Source organism: Thamnophis sirtalis, unplaced genomic scaffold, assembly GCF_051295495.1.
Source record: "Thamnophis sirtalis isolate CommonGarterSnake01/CBP01778 unplaced genomic scaffold, rThaSir2_p1.2 scaffold_1, whole genome shotgun sequence".
NCBI lineage: Eukaryota > Metazoa > Chordata > Lepidosauria > Squamata > Natricidae > Thamnophis > Thamnophis sirtalis.
Window position 1 is genome coordinate 111,244,956 of NW_028261381.1, and position 21,298 is coordinate 111,266,253.

The following is a 21,298-nucleotide window of genomic DNA, read 5'->3' on the forward strand; positions in this document are numbered from 1 at the left end:
CGGAGATAGGGTGGGGATGGCCAGCTATATGACACTTGGGGCAGGGGTGTCTCTGGTGGCCCAAGAGTTCTGCCAGCAAAAATGGGCTGTTTCTAGGGTGGCCCCGCAGGTCAGATCTAAGCACTCCGCAAGCTGCACCTGGCCCGGGGCCTTGAATTTGATACCCGTGGTCTATAGTGATTCTCAATCATGCAGGTTATGGTTGTCCCAAAGGTGCTTTTTCAGAGGGCAACTGGACTTTTGTTTTTTGTTTGTTTGTTTTTCTTTGAAGACTACTATGTTATGTTATGTTGTTATGTTATGTTATGTTATGTTTATGTTATGTTATGATGTTATGTTATGATGTTATGTTATGATGTTATGTTATGATGTTATGTTATGATGTTATGTTATGTTATGTTATGTTATGATGTTATGTTATGTTATGTTATGTTATGCTATGTTATGCTATGTTATGTTTATTAGTCTTGTATGCCGCCCACTCCCGGAGGACTCCGGGCGGCTTACAATAAAAAGGGGAAAGGGAATAAATAAGACAAACAACAATTTAAAATACAACAACATTCATAGTTACCGTGGGGCTGGATACTTCAACAGCCCCCGGTCTGCCAGAGCAGCCAGGACTTAGTGGCTTTACGGAAGGCCTGGAGGGTCGTAAGGGTCCAGATCTCCATGGGGAGCTTGTTCCAGAGGGCCGGAGCTGCAACAGAGAAGGCTCTCCCCCAGGGGGTCACCAGCCGACATTGGCTGGCAGATGGGATCCGGAGAAGGCCTAGTCTGTGCGATCGAATCGGTCTTTGGGAGGTAATTGGCAGGAGGCGGTCTCTCAGGTACCCAGGTCCGATGCCATGAAGGGCTTTATAAGTAACGACTAGCACCTTGAAGCGTGTCCGGAGACCAATGGGCAGCCAGTGCAGCTCGCGGAGGATAGGTGTAATGTGGGTGTAGCTAGGTGCACCCACGATCGCTCGCGTGATTGTACTATCCTGTCAGAGCTGAAGAAACCTCTTGAATGAGAAGTGAAATGTCTTTAAAAAAAGAAAACCCAGTTGCCTCCTGAGAAAGTACCTTTGGGACAACCATGACCTGGATGGCTGAGATGCTCTACAGACTTTTAGCTATGCAATTTGGGATGAACACCCTTTCAATGGTGTGGGAGGAGGAATGGATTTTCAGAGGAGGGGGGATTGCAGATTATAGGAACCAGGAGCACCACTCAGGTGACCCTGAGGACACAGATAAACCTCCAAGGGCTTCAACAACCCTCTAAAAGGATGCAAATGACCAGCTGTCTGCAAGGAATATAAATCCTTCCATTCCCCACCATCCAGTCAGAGCTGAAAAAGCTTCTTGGATGAGAAGTGAAACATCTTCAAAGAAAAAACAAGAAAATCCAGTTGCCTCCTGAAAAAGCACCTTTGGGATAACTGTCTGTAAATTTTCCTTTTCTGTTTTTTCCCTTAGGACACTTTCTTCTCTGTATTAATCTACAGCTATACTTTAATATTTTAGTAGGCCTTTTTAAAGCATTTCCTATTCACATTTTCCTGCATTTCTTTCTCCTACTTCCTTACATTTTTCTGGTCATCATTTCCATATAAATTTCTGTATAACCTTTTGTGGTAACTGGTTTTTTTTTTCTTGAGCTAGAAGTCTTTGTAACTGTTTAATGTACAGCAGCTGAGTTCATATAACATGCTTAACAAAAGCATACTCACATCGTTAACCTTAGCCTTGGCTTGTTTTTGTTACTGAATGAGTTGGGCAAATAGAGCCCATTTTGTGACAGGTAGCCCTTGGGTTACCACAAGAAATTCTGGGACCAGAATTTCTATAGTTAAGCAATGTGGACATAAAGTGCCATGTCATGTGAGAACATTGTTTAGTGATGGCAATCCTTGTAGTCCCAGTGTTCATTGTAGCCCTAGGACCATGGGGGTCATTAAGTGGGAAGTGAGAAGAGGCAGAAGTCCTACACAATCAAGCTGGTGTTTTCTGCCACAAGTTGGGGGGGACATGCATGATGCATGTGGAGCGTAGGGCAGGGTGGTATAGGAGGGTCAGGATGGGTGCTGTTGGCCAGTGCCATAGGAGGTGCCATGGATGAATTCTACCAAGCATAGGTAGATGTGCAGGTGCCCCAGAAGAATGCCACAGGCAGCTGCTAAGCATCACAGGTAGGCAAAAAAGCAGCAAAAATAATTTCCAACTTCCTGCCAGCTTCCCTAGTGCTTTACTTGTGGAAAGTGGGCCAGGAATGTTGGAAATTGTGACCACAAGTCACTGTGACATTGTAATTGCAAATTGGGCACCACCGAGCTCCAACATGACCACATGGGGATGCTATGGGAGTTGAAACTCCCTCTTGTTCTGCATTACCATACAGTATGTTTGAACAATCACCGAACAAGTATTTATAACCCAATCAATCACCCCTTTTTCATACCCTTTACTGCCCTAGGTTTAGTAGAACATATTCACACAGATGAAGTAGCTCCAGCTAAAGAAGGCTGAGTAAGATGGCCTGAAATGCACCATGTTTACAAAATGAATCTGGGAAAACCTGAACAGACAGCTTGTCCCTCCTTTATTTTCAATGAGCTTTCCCAAGCATGATTAGGATGGATGGAACACAGCATAATGTGATGATCAGCATCTAGGACTAGGCAGTTTCAAATCTTCTCTCAATCACAGCATTCTGAATTGACTTTGGGCCAGCCACTAATCCTTAGTTCATCCTCTCTCATTAAGTTCTTACTGTGCGGATAAAATAGGGAGACCCCCCTCCCATGTACATCAGTTAGAAGAACCGGAAGGCAGGCTATCAAAGGGATGTCCTAATTCTCCCAGAGGCTTTCTCTCTATAATACATTCCTGCTTCATCCTATCTACGTAGAAACTCATTCATTTTAATGATTCAATATTTGTGGCCTGAGGTGATCTGGCAAAGACCGTCATTTGACAACCTGGATATTGGTTGTTCTTAAACTGCTTACAGCCTGGATGGGTACCTTGCAATGTAATTATACTCAGCCCAATGCTTTTTGTATTTTTGACTCCTGCATATTTTAAGTGAAACCACCAACATATTACCAGCTGCTCAAAAAGATTAACTCTACGAGTGGACCGATTTACACAGGATGAAAAACCAAATACCTTTACAGCTTGTATTTCCTTAAGAACCCAGCCAACTGTGGTTTCCTCAGCAAACCATGGCTTAGTGCAATGTAACCCAGCTACTCTTAATTAGCTTGCAGCAATTAAGCAGGACTGATGACACCTGATCCCATTGAACCTTAGGAGCTCATAGCTTATATTCAGAATACTATACATTTTGAGCCATTAGTTTCTCACAAAAAGGAGAATACTCTGTGAATAAATGTATTTCTTCTTCTTCTTCTAAAATTCATGGCAATTTTAATTTCTAGGCATAGGCAGCAACCTGATGGTGCCCTGCTAATCAGTCATCTGGCAGCAGAAGATGCTGGCTTCTTTACCTGCATTGCTTCTAATGGCCGGGACCAAGATCAGAAAAAAGTTCAAATTAGACCTAGAGGTAGTGGTTATTGGGGGGAGGGGAAGTTTTACTTCAATGTTACCCAAATATAAGTAATGAAATTGCTGCTGGAGAAAAATGTGGTCTTTTTTTTTTTTTTTTTTTTTTGCTACTGTTGTTAAATTAAGCTTTAGTTGCTGATTAATATATCCAGTCTGGAGAGTGAACTTTCTCAGCATATTTCCAGCAATTAAAACCTGATGGCAAGATTTTTTTTTAGTAAAAGTTGAATGTTGTGCTTAAGAACTATCTCTACACCAGGGGTGTCAAACTCGATTTCACTGAGGGCCGCCTCAGGGTCGTGTTTGACCTCAGGGGGCTGGGGGAACATGGCCAGGGCAGGCGTGGTCAGCTTGGCATCATTCGTGTCAGGGGCACCCATGGTGGCCCGAGTGCTCTGCCAGTGAAAATGGGCTCCCAAACTCCTTTTTCAGCTGCAACAGTTTTCTGCAACCCTCTGCCAGCATAAAGGGAGCTTGGGAGGGCTGCCCGCAGCCCTCATGAGCTCCTTTTTCATTGGTAGAGGTACCACAGGCCAGGCCTTTGCTGTTTCCAGAGTGGTCCAGTGGGCCAGATCTAAGCAACCTGTGGGCCGGATCTGGTCCCTGGGCCTTGAGGTTGACACCCCTGCTCTATACTGTGGCTTCACAACTCCCTTTAGGTATGAGATCAGTTTACTTTCATCAATGATACCATCAAATAATCCGAGGGAGATATTTAGGGTTTCACATAAATTTTGCCAGGTTCAAGAAAGATAGAAAATTATTCAATACATTTTTTTACATTGGTGGTGCCGGTTAAGATAATTCAAATTGGTTTAGGATCCTAGTGGAAATATTGTTCTAGAAATAAGAAAGGGGTGCTGCAGTGACTTTTTTGTGTGCGAGAGAGAATAAATGTAGGAGGGAGGTATAGTTACTGCTATGAAAACAGTTCCTACTTTTATCAGTGTAGGACAGCCATAGAGAAGAACTTAAGTGTAGCTGATTGGTTACACAGTGTTTCTCTGTGTTGAATTCTATTGTGCGTATCATGTCGAGATTTTTCTCCCACGTAGATAGTCTTTCAGCTAGAAAGACGAACTGCACATGATGAGCAGGGCTGTTTAATCAAGAGCTGCATTTTCAGAATATAATTTGATGACCTCGGGCAATATCTTCCTGGAATTGATGACACTCTTTTCATGCTTAGGAGACTTGAGAATTATTGACCTGCTGCCCAGGCTTTCCGTGTCTGAAGGGGAGAATGCTCATCTTCATTGTGATGTGATGGGAAACAATGTAAACATAAGATGGTCAAGGTAAGAAAAAAATCAACTGCATTTGCTTATCTCTCTAGCACTACTAAAACATGAAAGAAATTATCAAGCTATAATCAATTCCAAGTAGATGGAATTATCATCTTCCATCTACTTGGAAGATGAATTCGGATTTAGTTTTTCAAACTCATTTGAAATAACCCTGTTTATTTGTGTGTTCCTTGGAAGACTCTCTGAATACTAACCCTCCCTTTATTTCCTTGTAAGTGGGAGTTGGGGACAGAGTACAGCAACTGCAACACCGCTAATTATTTACTTCTGCATAGAAATGGGGTTCCAGTAAGATCAGATGGTCATCGTATCCGTGTGTCTCAAGATGGAAGCTTGTTTCTAAACAATGTTCAGCTTGGTGATGAGGGCTCCTATACATGCAATGCCTACAGTGGCAATCATTCAGTCAGTGCCAGTACAGATGTTAAAGTCATCAAAAGGCGGCCAGAAGGTGGGTGTGCACAGTTGTTTTTAAATTTTCTTCTAATCTCCAGTATTGGATTTCACAGCAGCTGCAACCTTAAATATGTGGCATGTGCTTAGCTTCCTTCGAGGACTGGAAATGTTTTGTGTTGTAGACCTTCTGTAGAAACACACCTGGCTGATCCTGTACATGAAGCATACTTCTGAGCCTTTTTTAAAAAAATTTTAGAACCACATAGTATATCTGATATCTTTAATGAAAGCATATGTATATGGAAGGCAGAGTTGAAAGAGAAGTATTTGCATCTGGAAGTGGTCACTGTCTCTGTGTGAAGGCGAGATGGCACCTGCCTTCAAAGAAGCTGTAGTGTATGCTCTCCTGAAGAGATCATATTTCAATACATCCATATTGGACAACTTCTGTCTTGTCCCCAACCTTCCCTTTTTAGGGAATATGTTTGAAAAGATGATGGGGGGATCAGCTACAGCAGGAGTGTCAAAACTCAAGGCCCGGTGGCTGGATCTGGCCCACGGGGTACTTAGATCTGGCTCACGTGGCTGCCCTAGAAAGAAGCAAAGGCCTGCAGTGCTTCTGCCAGCAAAAATGGGCTCCTAAGCTCTGTTTCGGCTGCCAAGGCCCCCTGCAACCCTCTGCCAGCGAAAACAAAGTTCGCATGTGCCCCCCCCCTCCATCTCTGTTTTCATTGCCAGAGGGTTGCAGGCCATGGCAACCAAAAACAGAGCTTGAGAGTCCATTTTTGTTGGCAGAATGCTCGGGCCACCACAGGCACCCTCAACAGGAATGATGTCAAACTGGCCATACCACCCTGACCATGCTCCCACCCCCGGGCCCACCAAGGTCAAACACAACCCTGAAGAGGCCCTCATTGAAATCGAGTTTGGCATCCCTGAGCTACAGAGCCAAAGAAGCAGATTTTCTAGGTATCTTTCAGTCACTATCCATGCCTCATCATATGAAGGAAAAAAAACTGTGATGGTTGCTTCCAGATGCTATTAATTTCTTGATGGGCATCAATCCCATCAACCATGGCATCTTTATGGATTGCCTGCAATGGTTGGGGACGCAGCTGTGCAGTGGCCCCATTTCCACTTGAGCCATTAGTACCAGCTAGTAATTGTTAGGGGAAAGCAGTTGAACCTGTAATTACTCCAAATTGCAGGGTTTGGTCCTTTCCTGTGGTCATCTATATGAAATCGGTTAAATTATTCATCAATGTGGGGTCTCTGAGTTATATATGGCAAACGCAGCAAAGGCTGGAGATGCTATGAGAGTCTGGAATTGAGAGTCACTGGATGTTGGGCAGTATATAAATATAATAAATTATTATTAATTGGTGCCTAAAACCTGACACTTCAATTGCCACTGCTGGTAAGGCAGCTGAAATCCAGCAGCTTGCCTCTGCATGCTTTCCTCCAAAGCGGTATTTTTGCATGTAATCAGAAACTTGAAATCATTGAGGCAATCCAGTCCTTGTTATTTACAAATACATTCTATTACATTCAGATTACTTGGAAGACAATTTTAAGGTCAAAGGCTTTTAAACTATGCCAGTTTAACTTCAGGAATTGCTAAACTGTAACTGCTGTTATAGTGCAGAGCATTTATTTTCAGCCTGAAACAGCTGTTTGCCATTTAGAGAATATCTCAGCAGAAACCAATCAATTTTCTCTCAAAATGCGTTAATGCTGATGTTGCCATTTTCTACTTTGAATGTTTGCCAAGATGTAGATTCCATTCACAGTATTTTTTGCTGGAGCTGCAGCAGATAGAGAATATTTTCCACTGCATGCAGTTAAATAGCCATAATGTAAATAACAAAAAGTGAACTCTCAACTGATTATGAAAAAACACCTTGTTTGGTTCTTTCTGACTTTCTTTCCTTCCTTCCTTAACTCTTCTAGTGCCAGCATCCCACCCTGTGGACGCAAGCAGGGAATGTGTTGATCAGCCACACCTTGCTAACTGTGATCTGATTCTACAGGCTCAGCTCTGCAACAATGAGTATTATTCCAGCTTCTGCTGTGCCAGCTGTTCTCGCCGCTATGGCTGAGTCACAGGCTTGCTACCCCTCTTGCAATCCTGCTCAGGAAGAAAAGCACTCATCTCCAATCTCTTTATCAAGCATACACACGGGTAGTCAATACAGCTAATGTGAGAACAGAGAGAACAGTTGGCAGAAGTGGTATCTCCACCTTCCTAAGCTGTATTTTGTTTTGCAAGAGAAACACCAAATCCTCTAACAGCTGGCTGACCTTTTCATTTAAGGAAACGGAGAGTTGTTCCACTAGCAAAGCTTAACAATACAGACAAGAATCAAAAGTAAGTGGGAAAGTTGCTTCAAGATAAATCAAGGCTAGCAGACACATTTTAAATCAAACATAAAAGCTAAATTACTGCCAGAACCTACCAAGAAAATCTGCTGACCACATTTTTTTGTGGAAATTTAGCATACTGACCTAGAAACTTGTTTCCTGCAGTTATTTTAAATGTACCTGCAGTTCAAATTTAAACAGTCATAAGCAGACAATGGTTGTTTTTTCAGCAGATACAGAAAACATTGCTGAGTTAACTACCAGCAGCACATATCACTTAATATTTGTTGGAAATGCATAGAACTCGGAAGCATCTGAAGAGGAAAATGCATGGCAACGTGGCAGGGTGTTGTACTTCAAATATTCTTAAAACAGCGAGGCTGTATTTCTTGAAATAAGTTCATTAAACAGTGATCCTCTCTTACAATTAAACATGTATTCAATTGCATTAAGGCCTTTGAAAAAGGAAACAAAGTCTGTTGTATCACTTCTGCATAAACAAATACCAGAGGGCTGTGCAATTTGAGAAGTGGTGTTTGTTTCTAGAATCTCACGACTGCAGTCACGCAATCCCCAAAGAGATACCACTGCATTAATGAGTCATAGACAAGTACTGAATTTGCACTCGTGTATGTTCCAAAGCACTACGCAGCCTGCCCCACTAGTGTACACAGCATCACGACAGAATTAATTGGTGATGTCTCAGAATTGCGGAAGGGTATGCTTTACTGCTTTCATTATCCCATCCCATGTGCTAGATTACCTAATACAAGGATGACCATTGGCACTGTAGAAGTTCAAACTGCAGTATCTATGCATTCTCAATGGCCGACTATAAACACATTCTACAGAGCAAGACTAGAGACATCCCAAACCTCTTTGTGTTAACTAATTATTCACAACCTTTAAGTGTCTCAATGTCTGTGAATACTGTAAGGTATTATAATTTCCTTTAAGTGTAAAAGACAGGAAAAACCAACACTGCTGGCACATCTGCAGTTTTTTCCTCACATGATTCCTGCTACAGCTTTCGATCCACTATTATGGACTCAATTAACCTGAAACCTTCCCAGATTTTAGGTAGCTCAAGATCTCATTTCTTTTAGAAACAAAGTACATCTGTAATACAATACCACTTTTTTAGTTTGCTTGCTGGAAAAACAAATATGAGAATCTGCCATATCTATGAGGTTTATACTAAGATACATCAATCAGAATAATGAATGTTCTGATATCTGAGGGCAAATATGATTTTATAGTTGGGCTACTCCATTACAGGTTTCAGATACATGAATAGCTATAACCAGATAATGAAAAACAAATCCCCCCCAAGCAAATCTATTTTTTTAATTATCTGACTGTACAATGGGACTATCCTCACTGAAAATGAGAAACATACTGTATCAATTGCGCCTGTAAAAAATGAACAAACCAGTATTTACAGCATATTATGCAGAATGTTTAGTAATGGGAACAAGGCAATCTTCTGCATATTACCTGCTGCTGAGAACTGTGGAGTACCATATAAACTAGGTAACAAGTTTTTCAGCTTCTTCAATAAAGATGCAAATTAATTCAGTGTTAATATAATTTAACTGTAGCATGCAGACATATAGACAAACACAGAGAACAAAACACATTTGTATTTTCTTACATTCAGAATTGATTTTTCATGGAAGGTACATCTTATAAAAAAACAGAGAAAAAGCATATGGTATTCCCCCAACCATAAATAATTCCCCCAACTGTCATTTATAATCATAAGCATAAGTTTTCGTGAAGGAGTGCATTCATCAAAAACATTAACCCACTGACTCTATCTCCCCTTTAATGGATTGAAAAGGTAACCTTGCAACCGGCAACCAACTTAAAATCAAGGAGAGAAGCAACCTAGAACTAAGGAGAAATTTCCTGAGGGAACAATTGATCAGTGGAACAGCTTGCATCCAGAAGTTGTGAATGCTCCAACACTGGAAGTTTTTAAGAAGAGATTGGACAACCATTTGTCTGAAATGGTATAGGGCTTCCTACCTGAGCAAGGGGCTCAACTAGACGACCTCCAAGGTCCCTTCCAATTCTGTTATTCTGTTAAAAAGGCACTTGACCATCTTGTGGGCTAGTTTTTCAGAATAGAAAATTTGAGAAGCAAAGCAAGTATGTTTTGGTGCTTTTAATGTTGATATCTAAGAAAGTTAAATGGTGAAACTTGGTATGATGGTGAGTAGGATATTTGATTAGAACCAGGAAATACAGGTCCATGTTCACCCTTAGCCATGGAAATTCATTAGATAAATTGGGCCTCGTCTAATTTCCCTGTTGCTTCTAAGAGAACGGGCTTGAAGGCATACTGCATATTTATGAGCAAGGTCATGTACAGATAATATCAATAACTAAAAGTCTTATCTTCCATGAACAGGTCAACCCCCTTTTAAACCATTCTATTGACTTTTACCTCAGCTGCTGACAATAAAATCCAGTTTAACTACCCAGTGTGCACAATTACTAGGCCAAGTTGTATTTGGGAGGATTGATTTTATTATTGGAAAAACTATCATGCTCTCAGTCAATCCAAAATGTTAATAAATCTCAAACCTGAATATTTAAGAAAGTAAAAGTGAGGCTTTGGCTTTCCTGGGAGACTATGTGCACAATTATTGGGCAACTATTAGTATGCAGAATTATTATATGAATAAACAGAAAATGAAAATTTGCCCACCTCACTCATGCCAACCGCATCTGCTCAAGTGAGAATAGTAAACAACTCAAAATTTACACATAACATTTGAAATGACATTTCAAAACAAAAAAAATCAGTGACCAATATAGCCACCCTTATTTTCAATAACAGTCATAAGCCTTCCATTCATAGAATCTGTCAGTTTCTTGATCCGATGACGGCCAACTTTTTGTGCAACCACAGACTCCCAAACACTGTTCAGAGGTGAACTGTTTTCCTTCACTGTAAATCTCCCATTTAAGAAGGGCCCACAAGTTCTCAATAGGGTTTAGGTCAGGTGAAGAAGGGGGCTATGTCATTATTCTTTCATCTTTAAGGCCTTTACTGGCAGTGGAGTATTTTGATGCATGCAATGGAGCTATGTCCTGCATAAAATCATGGTCTTGAAATATGCAGACTTTTTCCTGTACCACTACTTGGAAGAAAGTGTCTCCTAAAAACTTGCAGTAGGTTTGGGAATTGATTTTGAGTCCATCTTTAACCCAAAAAGGTCCAAGTAGCTCATCTTTAATAATGCCAGCCCATACCAATATCCCACCTCTACCTTGCTGGCGTATGAGACAGAGCAAGTAGAACTCTGTGCCTGTTGCTGATCCAACCACAGGCCTATCCATCTGGTCCACCAAGGGTTACTCTCATCTCATCAGTCCATAAAACCTTTGAAAAATCTGTCTTCAGATATTTCTTGGCCCAGTCTTGCTGTTTCAAGATGGTCGGGTTTCAGCCTTCCTTACCTTGACCATGTCACTGAGCACTGAAGAGCTTATATTTTTGGGCACTCCAGGTAAGTTGCATTTCTGGAAAATGACAGCACTGAAGGACAATGGGTTCCTGGTAGCTTCACGTTTGATTCCTCTCAAATCTTTGGCAGTTAATCTTCTTTTTTTCTCAGCACGTTTCTTGTGACCCTGTTGACTATTTGCAACAAAACTTTTGATGGTTATGTAATCTCACCCCAATATCTTAGCAATTTCAAGAGAGCTGCAACCCTCTGAAAGACTTTTTACAATTTTTGACTTTTCAGAGTCAGTTAAATCTCTTTTTTGGCCCATTTCGCCTGAGGAAAAGAAGCTCCCTAGTAATTATGCACACCTTGATATAGGGTGCTGATCTCCTTAGGCCAGTGGTCTAAGCCAGCTGAGGAATTCTGGGAGTTGAAGTCCACAAGTCTTAAAGTGGCCAAGGTTGGAGACCACTGCCTTAGCCCACCATCTGCCTCATCATGCAAATACGCATCACCTGATATGCTTATATCTAGTAAGCACTCAAGTTTATACAGCTTGGAGGTAGAAAATATGCATTAAAATGATATGATCAAAATACTCACTTACCTAATAATTGCGCACAGTGTATGTGCTGTGTGAAAAAGTTCTGAGTCTCCCTATATTTTATATGAATGGAATGATCTGAAGCAAGGGAAAACGTTTCTCTACATTATCCACACCATGAATTACATTATATATCTTTACTAAATCTTGCTTTCATTCAAGCAAAACAGCCACAATTATTGTGGTCTTTCTGTGTTTTTCTGTATGTTTTTAAATTATACGATATCATGCTTCTAGTATAGTGACCAGAACAGCACACAACGTTCTTGTCTCACAACAAGTACATGTAATTAACACTCCAGATCAGTTAAAAAGAATCGGTCACAAGATGATTCCTAAGGATCCCACTATATACCTCTCTCAGCAGTGTGAAAATTACCAGTTTATTTTTCCTTCAATCTTTCTCCAGTTGCAAATCCAACTAAAAAAACTCCATGGCAGCTGCATGGGCAATCTCATCAAAAAAAATTGTGAGGCAAGATTGCTTTTGCAGAAGCCATGCTGATTAGTTTACAGCAAGGTCCATTCCTCTATGCATTTAAATGGTATTTTCAATTATTTTTCTTGGAGCAGAAGTTAAAGGAAATTAAAGATCAGGTGCAGTGACTATAAAAAGTCTGCACATCCCTGTTAAAATGCCAGATATCTGATATGTAAAAGAGGTCAGACCAAGATAAATCACTTCAGATTTTTTTCCCCATCTTTAATATAACATATAAGTCATACAATTCAATGGAAAAACCAAGCTGAAATCTTTTAGGGTGAAAAATAATAAGCCTCTTATAAGTAGGGCTGTGCCCATATTCAGAATTAACCAATCACATTCAGACTAATGGTAAATTGTAGTTAATAAACACCTCCCATCAATTAAAGTGTCTCTGATTAAGCCCATATAAAGTTCAGCTGTTCTAATAGGATTTTTCTGACATTTACTCAGTTGCCTCTTAATAGCAAAAGCCATGGATTGCAAAGAGCTTACAAAGCATCAAGGGGATCTCATTGTTGAAAGATATCAGGAGAAGGGTGCAAAAAAATTTCCAAGGTGTGTGGATATACCATGGAACACAGTGAAGACTATCATCAACAACTGGAGAAAATATGGCACAACAATGATGTTACCAAGGGCTGGCTGTCCTTCTAAAACTGATGAAAAAGCAAGAAAAAAACTAGTCTGAGAGGCTGCTAAGCAACAGCCTCCAGCAACAGTAAAGAAGCTGCAGGAATTTCTGGCTAAAACTGGTTGTATATTACATGTAACAACAATCTCCTGTATTCTTCATGTCTGGGGCATGGGGTAAGGTGGCAAGATGGATGCCTTTTCTTAGAAAGGAAAACATCCAAGCCCGGCTACATTTTGCAAAAGCTTACATCAAATGTGACAAAGGCACGTAGGAAATTGTGTTAATGGTCTGATGAGACCAAGACTGGAAATTTTGGCCACAAGCCAAAAAGATATGTTTGGTGGAAAAACAACAATGTGCATCATCAAATATACACCATACAGTGAAGCATAGTGGTGGCAGTATTATGCTTTGGGATGGCTTTTCTTCACAGGAACTGAGACTTTAGTCAAGGTGGAGGGAATTATGATCAATTCCAAGTATCAGTCAATTTTGGCACAAACCCTGCAGGCCTCTGCTAAAATGCTGAAGAGGAATTTCACCTTTCAGTATGGAAATGACCCAAAGCATATCTCCATAACAACATAAAAATAGCTTAATCAGAAGACGATCAAAGTTTTGGAACAGCCCAGCCATAGCCCGGACCTGTATCCAATTGAAGACCTGAGGGGTGGCCTGAAGAGGGCTGTGTACAGGAAATGGCCTCACAATCTGTCCCAATCCCAATCTGAAAGATTGGGAACACTTTGCAAGGAAGAGTGGGCAAAGATTGCCAACGCAAGATGTGCTATGCCAATGGGCTCCTGTCCCAAAACACTGAATGCTGTCAAAAGTCAAAAGGTGCTTCAAGTATTAAGGGGTTTACACATTTATGCAACCAAGTTATTGTATTTTTATTGTTATTTTCCCCCTCTAAAAGATTTCAGTTTGTCTTTATATTGAATTGTACAGGTCATATGCTAAATTAAAGGTGGAAAAAATTCTGAAGTGGTTTATCTTATTTTTTATATCTCAAAAGATGGGCATTTTAACAGAATTTTTTATATCTACTGCAGTTCATCACTTCCCAAACCATTTTTCAAAATCTGGATCACATTGGTATCTTTTCCCATGACGGGAAATATTGTTATTTAATAATATTAAAGAGAAATGGTAAAATAGCAAAGCAGCTTTTACTGTACTTGTTATTGCTGCTAGATTAATGTTGAATGCATATATGAGAGAAGCACTTTTGATGTCTGTTGATAAAATTGGATAGAATTATGCCTTCTTTAATAACAAATTGAACAAACCATTGATCATTATTTGTTCATTCCACACAACAACCCCACAAGGAATGCATATTCCAAGAAGCCATTTTCCCTAGACCCAAAATAAACCCTGGTTTTATAAAAGTTTTTCTACAACAGAAGGCCTTAGAAGTATTTGGACCTGTATGTAGTAAGTTAGTAACTGTCCATTCACTGTACAAAAATTACTGGGTTATGGAAATTCTTGCCTCTGATCCCAATAGGAATTTATTTAGGCTCTACACAAATGTTTCATTGACAATATTCAATTATTGTCTACGTGGCAGCTTTATGAGAATTCCATGCATTTACATTTGCAAAAAGTATGAATAGACCAAGGACAAAAAGAGTGAAAGGGATTTTTACTCAAGTGCAGTATGGCATAGTCCAAATTCATACATCCACCATACATGCACTTACATTTGAGGTAGCTTTGTTTTAGAGTAAGCATGCTTTGTACTGAAACAAACCACTTAAGTACTGTAACTTTAAACAGCAATAACCATTAAGTTCCATTATGTACTAAGACACACTAAAACTGAGCAAAACCAGTTTATGTCTCTAGATAATGAACAATGCTCTAGAACAAATACAAAGTTCTTCAGGGCTATTTCTGAATAATACACTGATAATCCCTTAATGGGAAATGTGGCAATTTGTAGGAACCACATTCTTCTGGGGAAATAGGAAATATAATACAAATTTCAAAATAAAAGCAAGCTGAAATTCCAGAAGTTGCAATTCCTGCTTTAAGCAATAGATACAAATGGGAGTATATATCTTGCCCTGTTATTAGTAGACCAAACATTTAAAATTTGGTGATTTATACACCAAATGAAATGGAGATCAAACTGGTTGCAGGAAAACAACAAGGAAACCTGTTGAGAAAGACACATAATCTACTACCAACATTTATTTCTGTTAAAGCAGATTATAAATCATCAGTACAAATATATAACTTACATTTGCTTGTAAGGCCAAGTTTTAAGAGTAAAATTAAAAATGAGATGGACTTCATGATTTGCCAGAGGAAAGAAATGGAATAGCTGCAGTCTAGTTATAAGCTTTCATATATAACAATGGGAAAAGCATTTTTTAAAAAAATCTAAACTCTATTTAATGCACCTAAAATGGGTTCATAAGTAGACCTGATTGTAAATATAATTACAGTTGTCACAGTAGTGTTAAAAGAGATGTAAGACAAATAAACTGCAGCAGTACATGAAAGAACCTATATGAACTTTAATATCTAGTTTGATTGCTTAAAAAAAAGATAAAATTTACCAATTGTTCTCAAACCAAGACAATATTGTTCTTACACTACTCTACAATGATTTTTTTTTAAAAAAATTGGTCATGATTCATGATTGTAGTTGCAATATGCTACTTACAATGATACAGAGAGGGACAAGCTGGGAACTCCGCTCCCTACCCTATTCCCATATTACTGACTGTAAGAATCAGTGATAAATCAATCTTATGTACAATTTTACATCCAACCCCCTTTTATAACTTTGGCAAGATTACTTACAACTCATTCAACTTTTAATAACTAGAACTATTTAAAATAATCTAAAATGCATAAAAATAAAGATTTTGGCTTTATTCTATATATATAATTACTTGAAATGGAAGCTCATTCTTTTCCCACTGATAACATATTCTGAGCAGCTTGCAGGCTTTCTCCACCAGCCCATTTCTTACTATGCCACAATTCCCTAACCTCTGTTTTCGCCCCAAGGGAATGGGCCATTCACAGGAAGGTAGACACATTCTTAAGATAGTGGTGAGTCATTTGCTTTCCAGCTTGTGAGGTTTCCTGAAGTTTCTGTGGAAAAAAGGCTTCAGGTTCAACTCCCTTCTTCAGCCCTTTTCAGATTCCTTTTGCCGTTCAAATTCCCGAACAGGTGGCAAGGGGTATATTTCCTGGATTATACCCCCAAAGGCTGGGTTTAGGAGCCTCTTTCCATGAGTGTCCCCTCTCTCTATCCCCAACCTAATTCCAAAGAGAGGGACATGAGCGATTAAAAAATGCTGCCCCCGGTATACTCTTACATCCAATGCCAACACACACATACACAGAGATGAAGTACAAGCCACAGGACTGCTTAAAGTTCTATTTCAAATGTCTTCTGTAATTCGCTGGAGAAAGGGTTAGTCGGAGAGGGATTAGTACGTTGTTTCGATTTACTTTCCAGGGCTGCCCACTGTGCTTCAAATGGATCCACCTGCTGGCCAGCTCCGGGAGGAAGCACATGCTTGTCCTCTGTGGGCCACTTGGCTGGGTCCGCACCATTGAAAGCAGCAGAGCCATTGAGCTGCTGGGCCGGGGGTTTAAAGAAAGGGCTGGCAGTAGCGCTATTAGTTTCATACTGAGGAAATGTCTGCTGCTTTATAAGACTAGGTGACTGATGAGCGTGGGACACTTGGCTGTGACCTGCAGTGCCGAAGACATTGGCTACCATCTGGGATGGGGTGATTCCAATCATGGTCACACTGGGAGCTGAATAGGGCATTCCATTTGCGACTGCGTAGGGCTGAGCCTGGATAAACGTAGGCTGCATGGGCTGCACCACCCCAATAGGCACTGGTGGAGGTGCAATGAAGGTGCTGACTGGAAAAGCTGGTGCTGCCTGAGAAACCACCGCTGGAGGCTGGAGGAGCGGCTGGGGAGCTGGAGGCTGGGGCTGCACCTGAGGCTGCTGTGACCGGACAGTTTTAGATACTTCTTCCAACCAACGGTCTGCCTCTGAGGGAGTGCGCCTGTGGCTTGCCTGAAACAGATTCGGTGAGGCCTCTCCCGAGTCGGCACTCCAGTCACCACCTGCGAAAAGAAATTAAAAACAGGATATAACCTCAGCAAGATACTGTCTTCCCCTTCTTCAGAACAATTTGATGAGGAATCAAAGTAGCTTTTAACCACCATCAGGGTGTAGAATAGCTGCTTTCCTATTGCCAGTCAGTAGTAAAGCATCCATAACAATGATTAACATACTTTAACTAGTGTATGTATGGAGTTCCAGTTATGTTGACAAAGATTTTGAAACTGAGACTAGAACTGGGCATTTAATTAAACAAGTTATGGGCTTGCTCCTATCTTTTCAATTTTAATGTCCAGCTTCTCATTCTAATGTTCTAAAGGAGGACTGTTAGCCAAGTCAACTGATCTACAATGACAGATAAACTATACCCTCAGTCAGAAATTCTAGCACTCAGAAATATGCATAATTGTTTGGATACAAGGCCTCAAGTGAAAAGACAGAAATTATGAGATCAATATGCAGGGACTGGATCATTAATTAAATTCTGTGGGAATTTGATAAATATGTAGTGTTATGTACTTTTTGCTTAAATGAATAAAAATACATGAAATATACTACTCTTCCAGGAAACTGTACGGCTTTTAGAAACATATATCACTTTAATTTACACCTTAGAAATCTACTTTAGAGTTGGATTCTCAAATAGTTTTCTAAATTACTAGAAATCTTATATATTTATATTAGAATGTTAATTACTCCAAGTACTATTTTATAACACTAAATCACTGATTTTGTGTTAGAGCCATTTTTTTTACATTAAAGTTACTGGTTATTGAAACAGCCTTTTCTTCTAGTAAGCTTTAACATGTTGTTTGTTTGTTTGTTCTATTTTCCCATCCACCTACTAATTTTACTTCCACATTAAAAAAATTACTACATCTAAATGTCCATTTCTTCTACTTTCCCTTAACTGTACTTACGGACATTAAGGAAAAATCCTTAAGAGCCATTTTGTTAGATCAGATCAAAGTCTTTCAAATCCAGCATCACAAATGTTAAGCTTCTAAAAGCAACATGCCAAGATCAGTGCCCAGTCTTACCAGAAGGAGAAGCTCCAGCTCCAATTTTAGCAACAGCTGGAGCAGCAGGGGACTGAGCCCAGGGATTGGATTCACGAAGTGGTATTGCTGTAGATGCTATAGTAGTTTGAGCTGGTTTATCAGCAAACACATGGAAGGCAGAGGCAATGCCATTGACTAAAATTGGAGCAGACAACATCAATGCTGTTAATTCATGCAAGACATGCACATGACTGGAATGTTGAAAATAACACATGGTTTTGCCAGCATGCAACATACATCAAGCACTTAGTCATGCTTGTCCACTATTATTCTACAAGCATTTTTTTTAATTCGACACATTTTTGCTACCATATTTTTCAGACTATAACACACACATGAGTATAAGACGCACCATGATTTTGAAGAGGTAAATTTTTTTTAAAAGGTTTTTGCACTCTGCAGGCCTCCCAAACCCTCTGCAGCCCTCATTTTTTGCAAAAATAAATGGGGGGCATGCAGAGGTTTGGGAGGCTCTTAAAGTGCTCCTGGGGACTGGGAGGGCAAAAATGAACAAAACACCCCCCCCCCCGTTTTTTGTTTGTTTTTGCCCTCCTCAGCCCTCAGGAGTACTTTGCAAGTCTCCCAAACCCTCTGCATGCCCATTTTTGCAAAAGGGTGGGGTTTCGGTAGGCCAATATATGCTGTATTCAGTGTATAAGATGCACCCAGTTTTTTTGTGGGAAAAAGATACATCTTATACTCAAAAATATGGCAATTCATTTGGAAGATAGCTTGGATATTTACTAATATTTTAAAGGATGTTATGTGGATTTTTCTAAGTTCTGACTTTATTCCTTGCTCTCAGAGCAAGTTTAGAAGGGCAAAGTGGTGGGTTGAAACATTCTGCCTTATCAGTATTCTGGCAAAAGAAAATTACTTCCACTATCAGCTGTTGCCTTTCATTATTTAAAACAAGCAGTGAGATAGTTACTGCCTCAAAGATTTGACTGCAAGTTGCATCCCATTTATAAGATATCAAAGCAAGACATAAAGATTGTTACCTAACATCAAAGCTGGGAACATCACTTCAACTTTAGAGCCTTTGCGTTCTTTAAAATAAGCAACAGGTAGCAAATTTACTGGGTGTACATTTATTTTACATTTATCCATCTGGGTTTTTTTAAGATCCAGGAGACTGGAAAATGGGTAATTGCATATAATTTCTTACATAGTAACGTTTTTCTGTAACATCTGAAAGATGTGGCCTTCTCTTTTAATTTTTTTTGTGCTATTATTAGCATGTAACTGACTGTTCTCAATATGTCCTTGACTTTCTAGGAATTTCACAGACAAGTAGCTTACAAGCAAATAATAGTTAAAACAGAATGATTCCAGATGCAAACAAAAAAGCTGCAAGATGGTTTTAAGACATTACATTGCCAGCACACAAAAAGGAAAACAACATTTGCACATATAAAGAGTATCACATGCATCCAAGTTTAGAGGCCACACACCTTGAAAAGCTGGCGACTGTGGCGCAACCACGGTTACTGGCTTTGGCATTGGGGCAGAGGAGAAAGGATCCTCAGTCGGCATGCTAAAGGTGTTTGTAATCTGGGAGCACAATGAGCTAATGCTATCGACTTCTCCTTCAGACTCAGGAACTGAAAGCAGAAAAAAGAAGTTTGCACAGATATGGCCCAGCATAATACAAAGATACCTTCCTGCTTTTACACAATGTCGTCCTTTGATCTTTTCCCCCTGCATGATTAGGAAAAACTACATATGTCCTCTGAAAACCCTAAGAGGAAAAGTTAAGAACAAAGAAAATTTTGGGGAATGAACATGAAGGTTACAATTATTCTGATTTTATGTCAGTTTCTCAGAGTATTTACATCCATATTAAATATCAGAATAATTATCAAAGTTGCACAACTTTCACTTGCAAAAGCTGGTCCTTTAATTCATCAAGCACTGCAAATATATATTAATCAAGATATGCTGACCAAAGTCAAAATGTTTTTGACTAAGTGGACTCCTTATAGTTCAAAGGTAATTAACAGCAGTCAATAAACTTTGAATAGAGTTATCAAACCCATATTTGGTAATATGTGATGTTATCTAGAAATTCTGATTATATTTAGAAGAAACCTATCAGTTTCTAATATAATATTACAACTTGGAGGTCATAAAACCAGCAACAAAGTGGCATCTTGTAGTGACATATCAAATGATAAAAATAGAAGTTCTGAAGAGAATCAGAACAGAATAACAGAGTTGGAAGAGACCTTGGAGGTCTTCTAGTCCAACCCCCTGCTTAGGCAGGAAACCCTACACCACTTCAGACAAATGATTATCCAACATCTTCTTAAATGCTTCCAGTGTTGGAGCATTCACAACTTCTTGAGGCAAGTTGGTCCACCGATTAATTGTTCTGCCAGGAAATTTCTCCTTAGTTCTAAGCTGCTTCTCTCTGTGATTAGTTTCCACCCATTGATTATTGTCCTGCCCTCAGGTGCCTTGGAAAATAGCTCGACTCCTTCTTTGTGGCAACCCCTGAGATATTGGAACACTGCTATCGTGTCTCCCCTAGTCCTTCTTTTCATTATCAAACCAACATTTATTCTCTCTCAAATGCAGACATAATCAAAACAGATTTTTGGGGGGGAGGGGGGATTATCCTACCTGAGTTCTTTATAGGGAAGTCAGTCTTTCTTTGCACTGTGGAGGGCAACTCATTGATTCGTAGAGAAAGCTGGCGTTTAAATGGAGACATCTTCTGGCTAAGAGCAGGGAAACCTCGGAAAGACCCCTGCCTGGCAAGCTGTTCAATAGGAGCATGTCGTCGAGGGATAGCATGAGGATTGCTGGATTCCTTTTCAGCAGAAGTTGCAACTTCAGCAGTAGGAGAAGTGGGCGAACCTGGAGATGGAGCCCTATTGCCAGGTACAACACTTGAAGCAGTTGTTTTCACATCTGTTTCAACTGTAATGAAATATTTTAAAAATGAAGAACATGAGGGCTAATCTTTTTTTTTAAAAAATCATTTAGTTCATGAAAAAGTACATTCTTGATGCAAAATATAGCTTCTGGCTTATTTAGTCTTTACATCTTTAACATAAGGCAAATACAATTCAACAATTTAATTTATTACCTAATTAACTTTTTGACTATCAATTAAACTGTCTTATCTCAAGGGGCAAACAAGCATACATAGGATTTGAATAGAACAGAACAGAACAGAATTCTTTATTGGCCAAGTGTGATTGGCCTTGGAATTTGTCTTTGGTGCATATGCTCTCAGTGTACATAAAAGAAAAGATACATTCATCACAAATCATAAGGTACAACACTTAATAATAGTCATAGGGTACAAAT

The 21,298-nt window shown here is 39.7% G+C and overlaps 2 protein-coding genes across 4 annotated transcripts in view; one reads left to right on the plus strand and one right to left on the minus strand.

Moving 5' to 3' along the window:
* Positions 1 to 9,192, plus strand: part of PAPLN (papilin, proteoglycan like sulfated glycoprotein) — an 84,577-nt gene extending 75,385 nt beyond the window's left edge. The window contains exons 25-28 of the mRNA XM_087721945.1: positions 3,429 to 3,556; positions 4,748 to 4,856; positions 5,141 to 5,316; positions 7,212 to 9,192. Of these exons, the coding sequence (XP_087578071.1) occupies positions 3,429 to 3,556; positions 4,748 to 4,856; positions 5,141 to 5,316; positions 7,212 to 7,360 (562 nt within the window). The 3' untranslated portion in view covers positions 7,361 to 9,192. The remainder of the gene's footprint in view (positions 1 to 3,428; positions 3,557 to 4,747; positions 4,857 to 5,140; positions 5,317 to 7,211) is intronic.
* Positions 9,193 to 14,442: 5,250 nt separating this feature from the next.
* Positions 14,443 to 21,298, minus strand: part of NUMB (NUMB endocytic adaptor protein) — a 70,883-nt gene continuing 64,027 nt past the window's right edge. For all 3 annotated transcript variants that reach the window (XM_087721978.1, XM_087721986.1, XM_087721969.1), the window contains exons 8-11: positions 20,606 to 20,905; positions 19,435 to 19,584; positions 17,960 to 18,115; positions 14,443 to 16,921 (exon numbers count right to left, since the gene is read on the minus strand). In XM_087721978.1, coding sequence (XP_087578104.1) covers positions 16,206 to 16,921; positions 17,960 to 18,115; positions 19,435 to 19,584; positions 20,606 to 20,905 — 1,322 coding nt within the window. In that variant the 3' untranslated portion in view covers positions 14,443 to 16,205. The remainder of the gene's footprint in view (positions 16,922 to 17,959; positions 18,116 to 19,434; positions 19,585 to 20,605; positions 20,906 to 21,298) is intronic.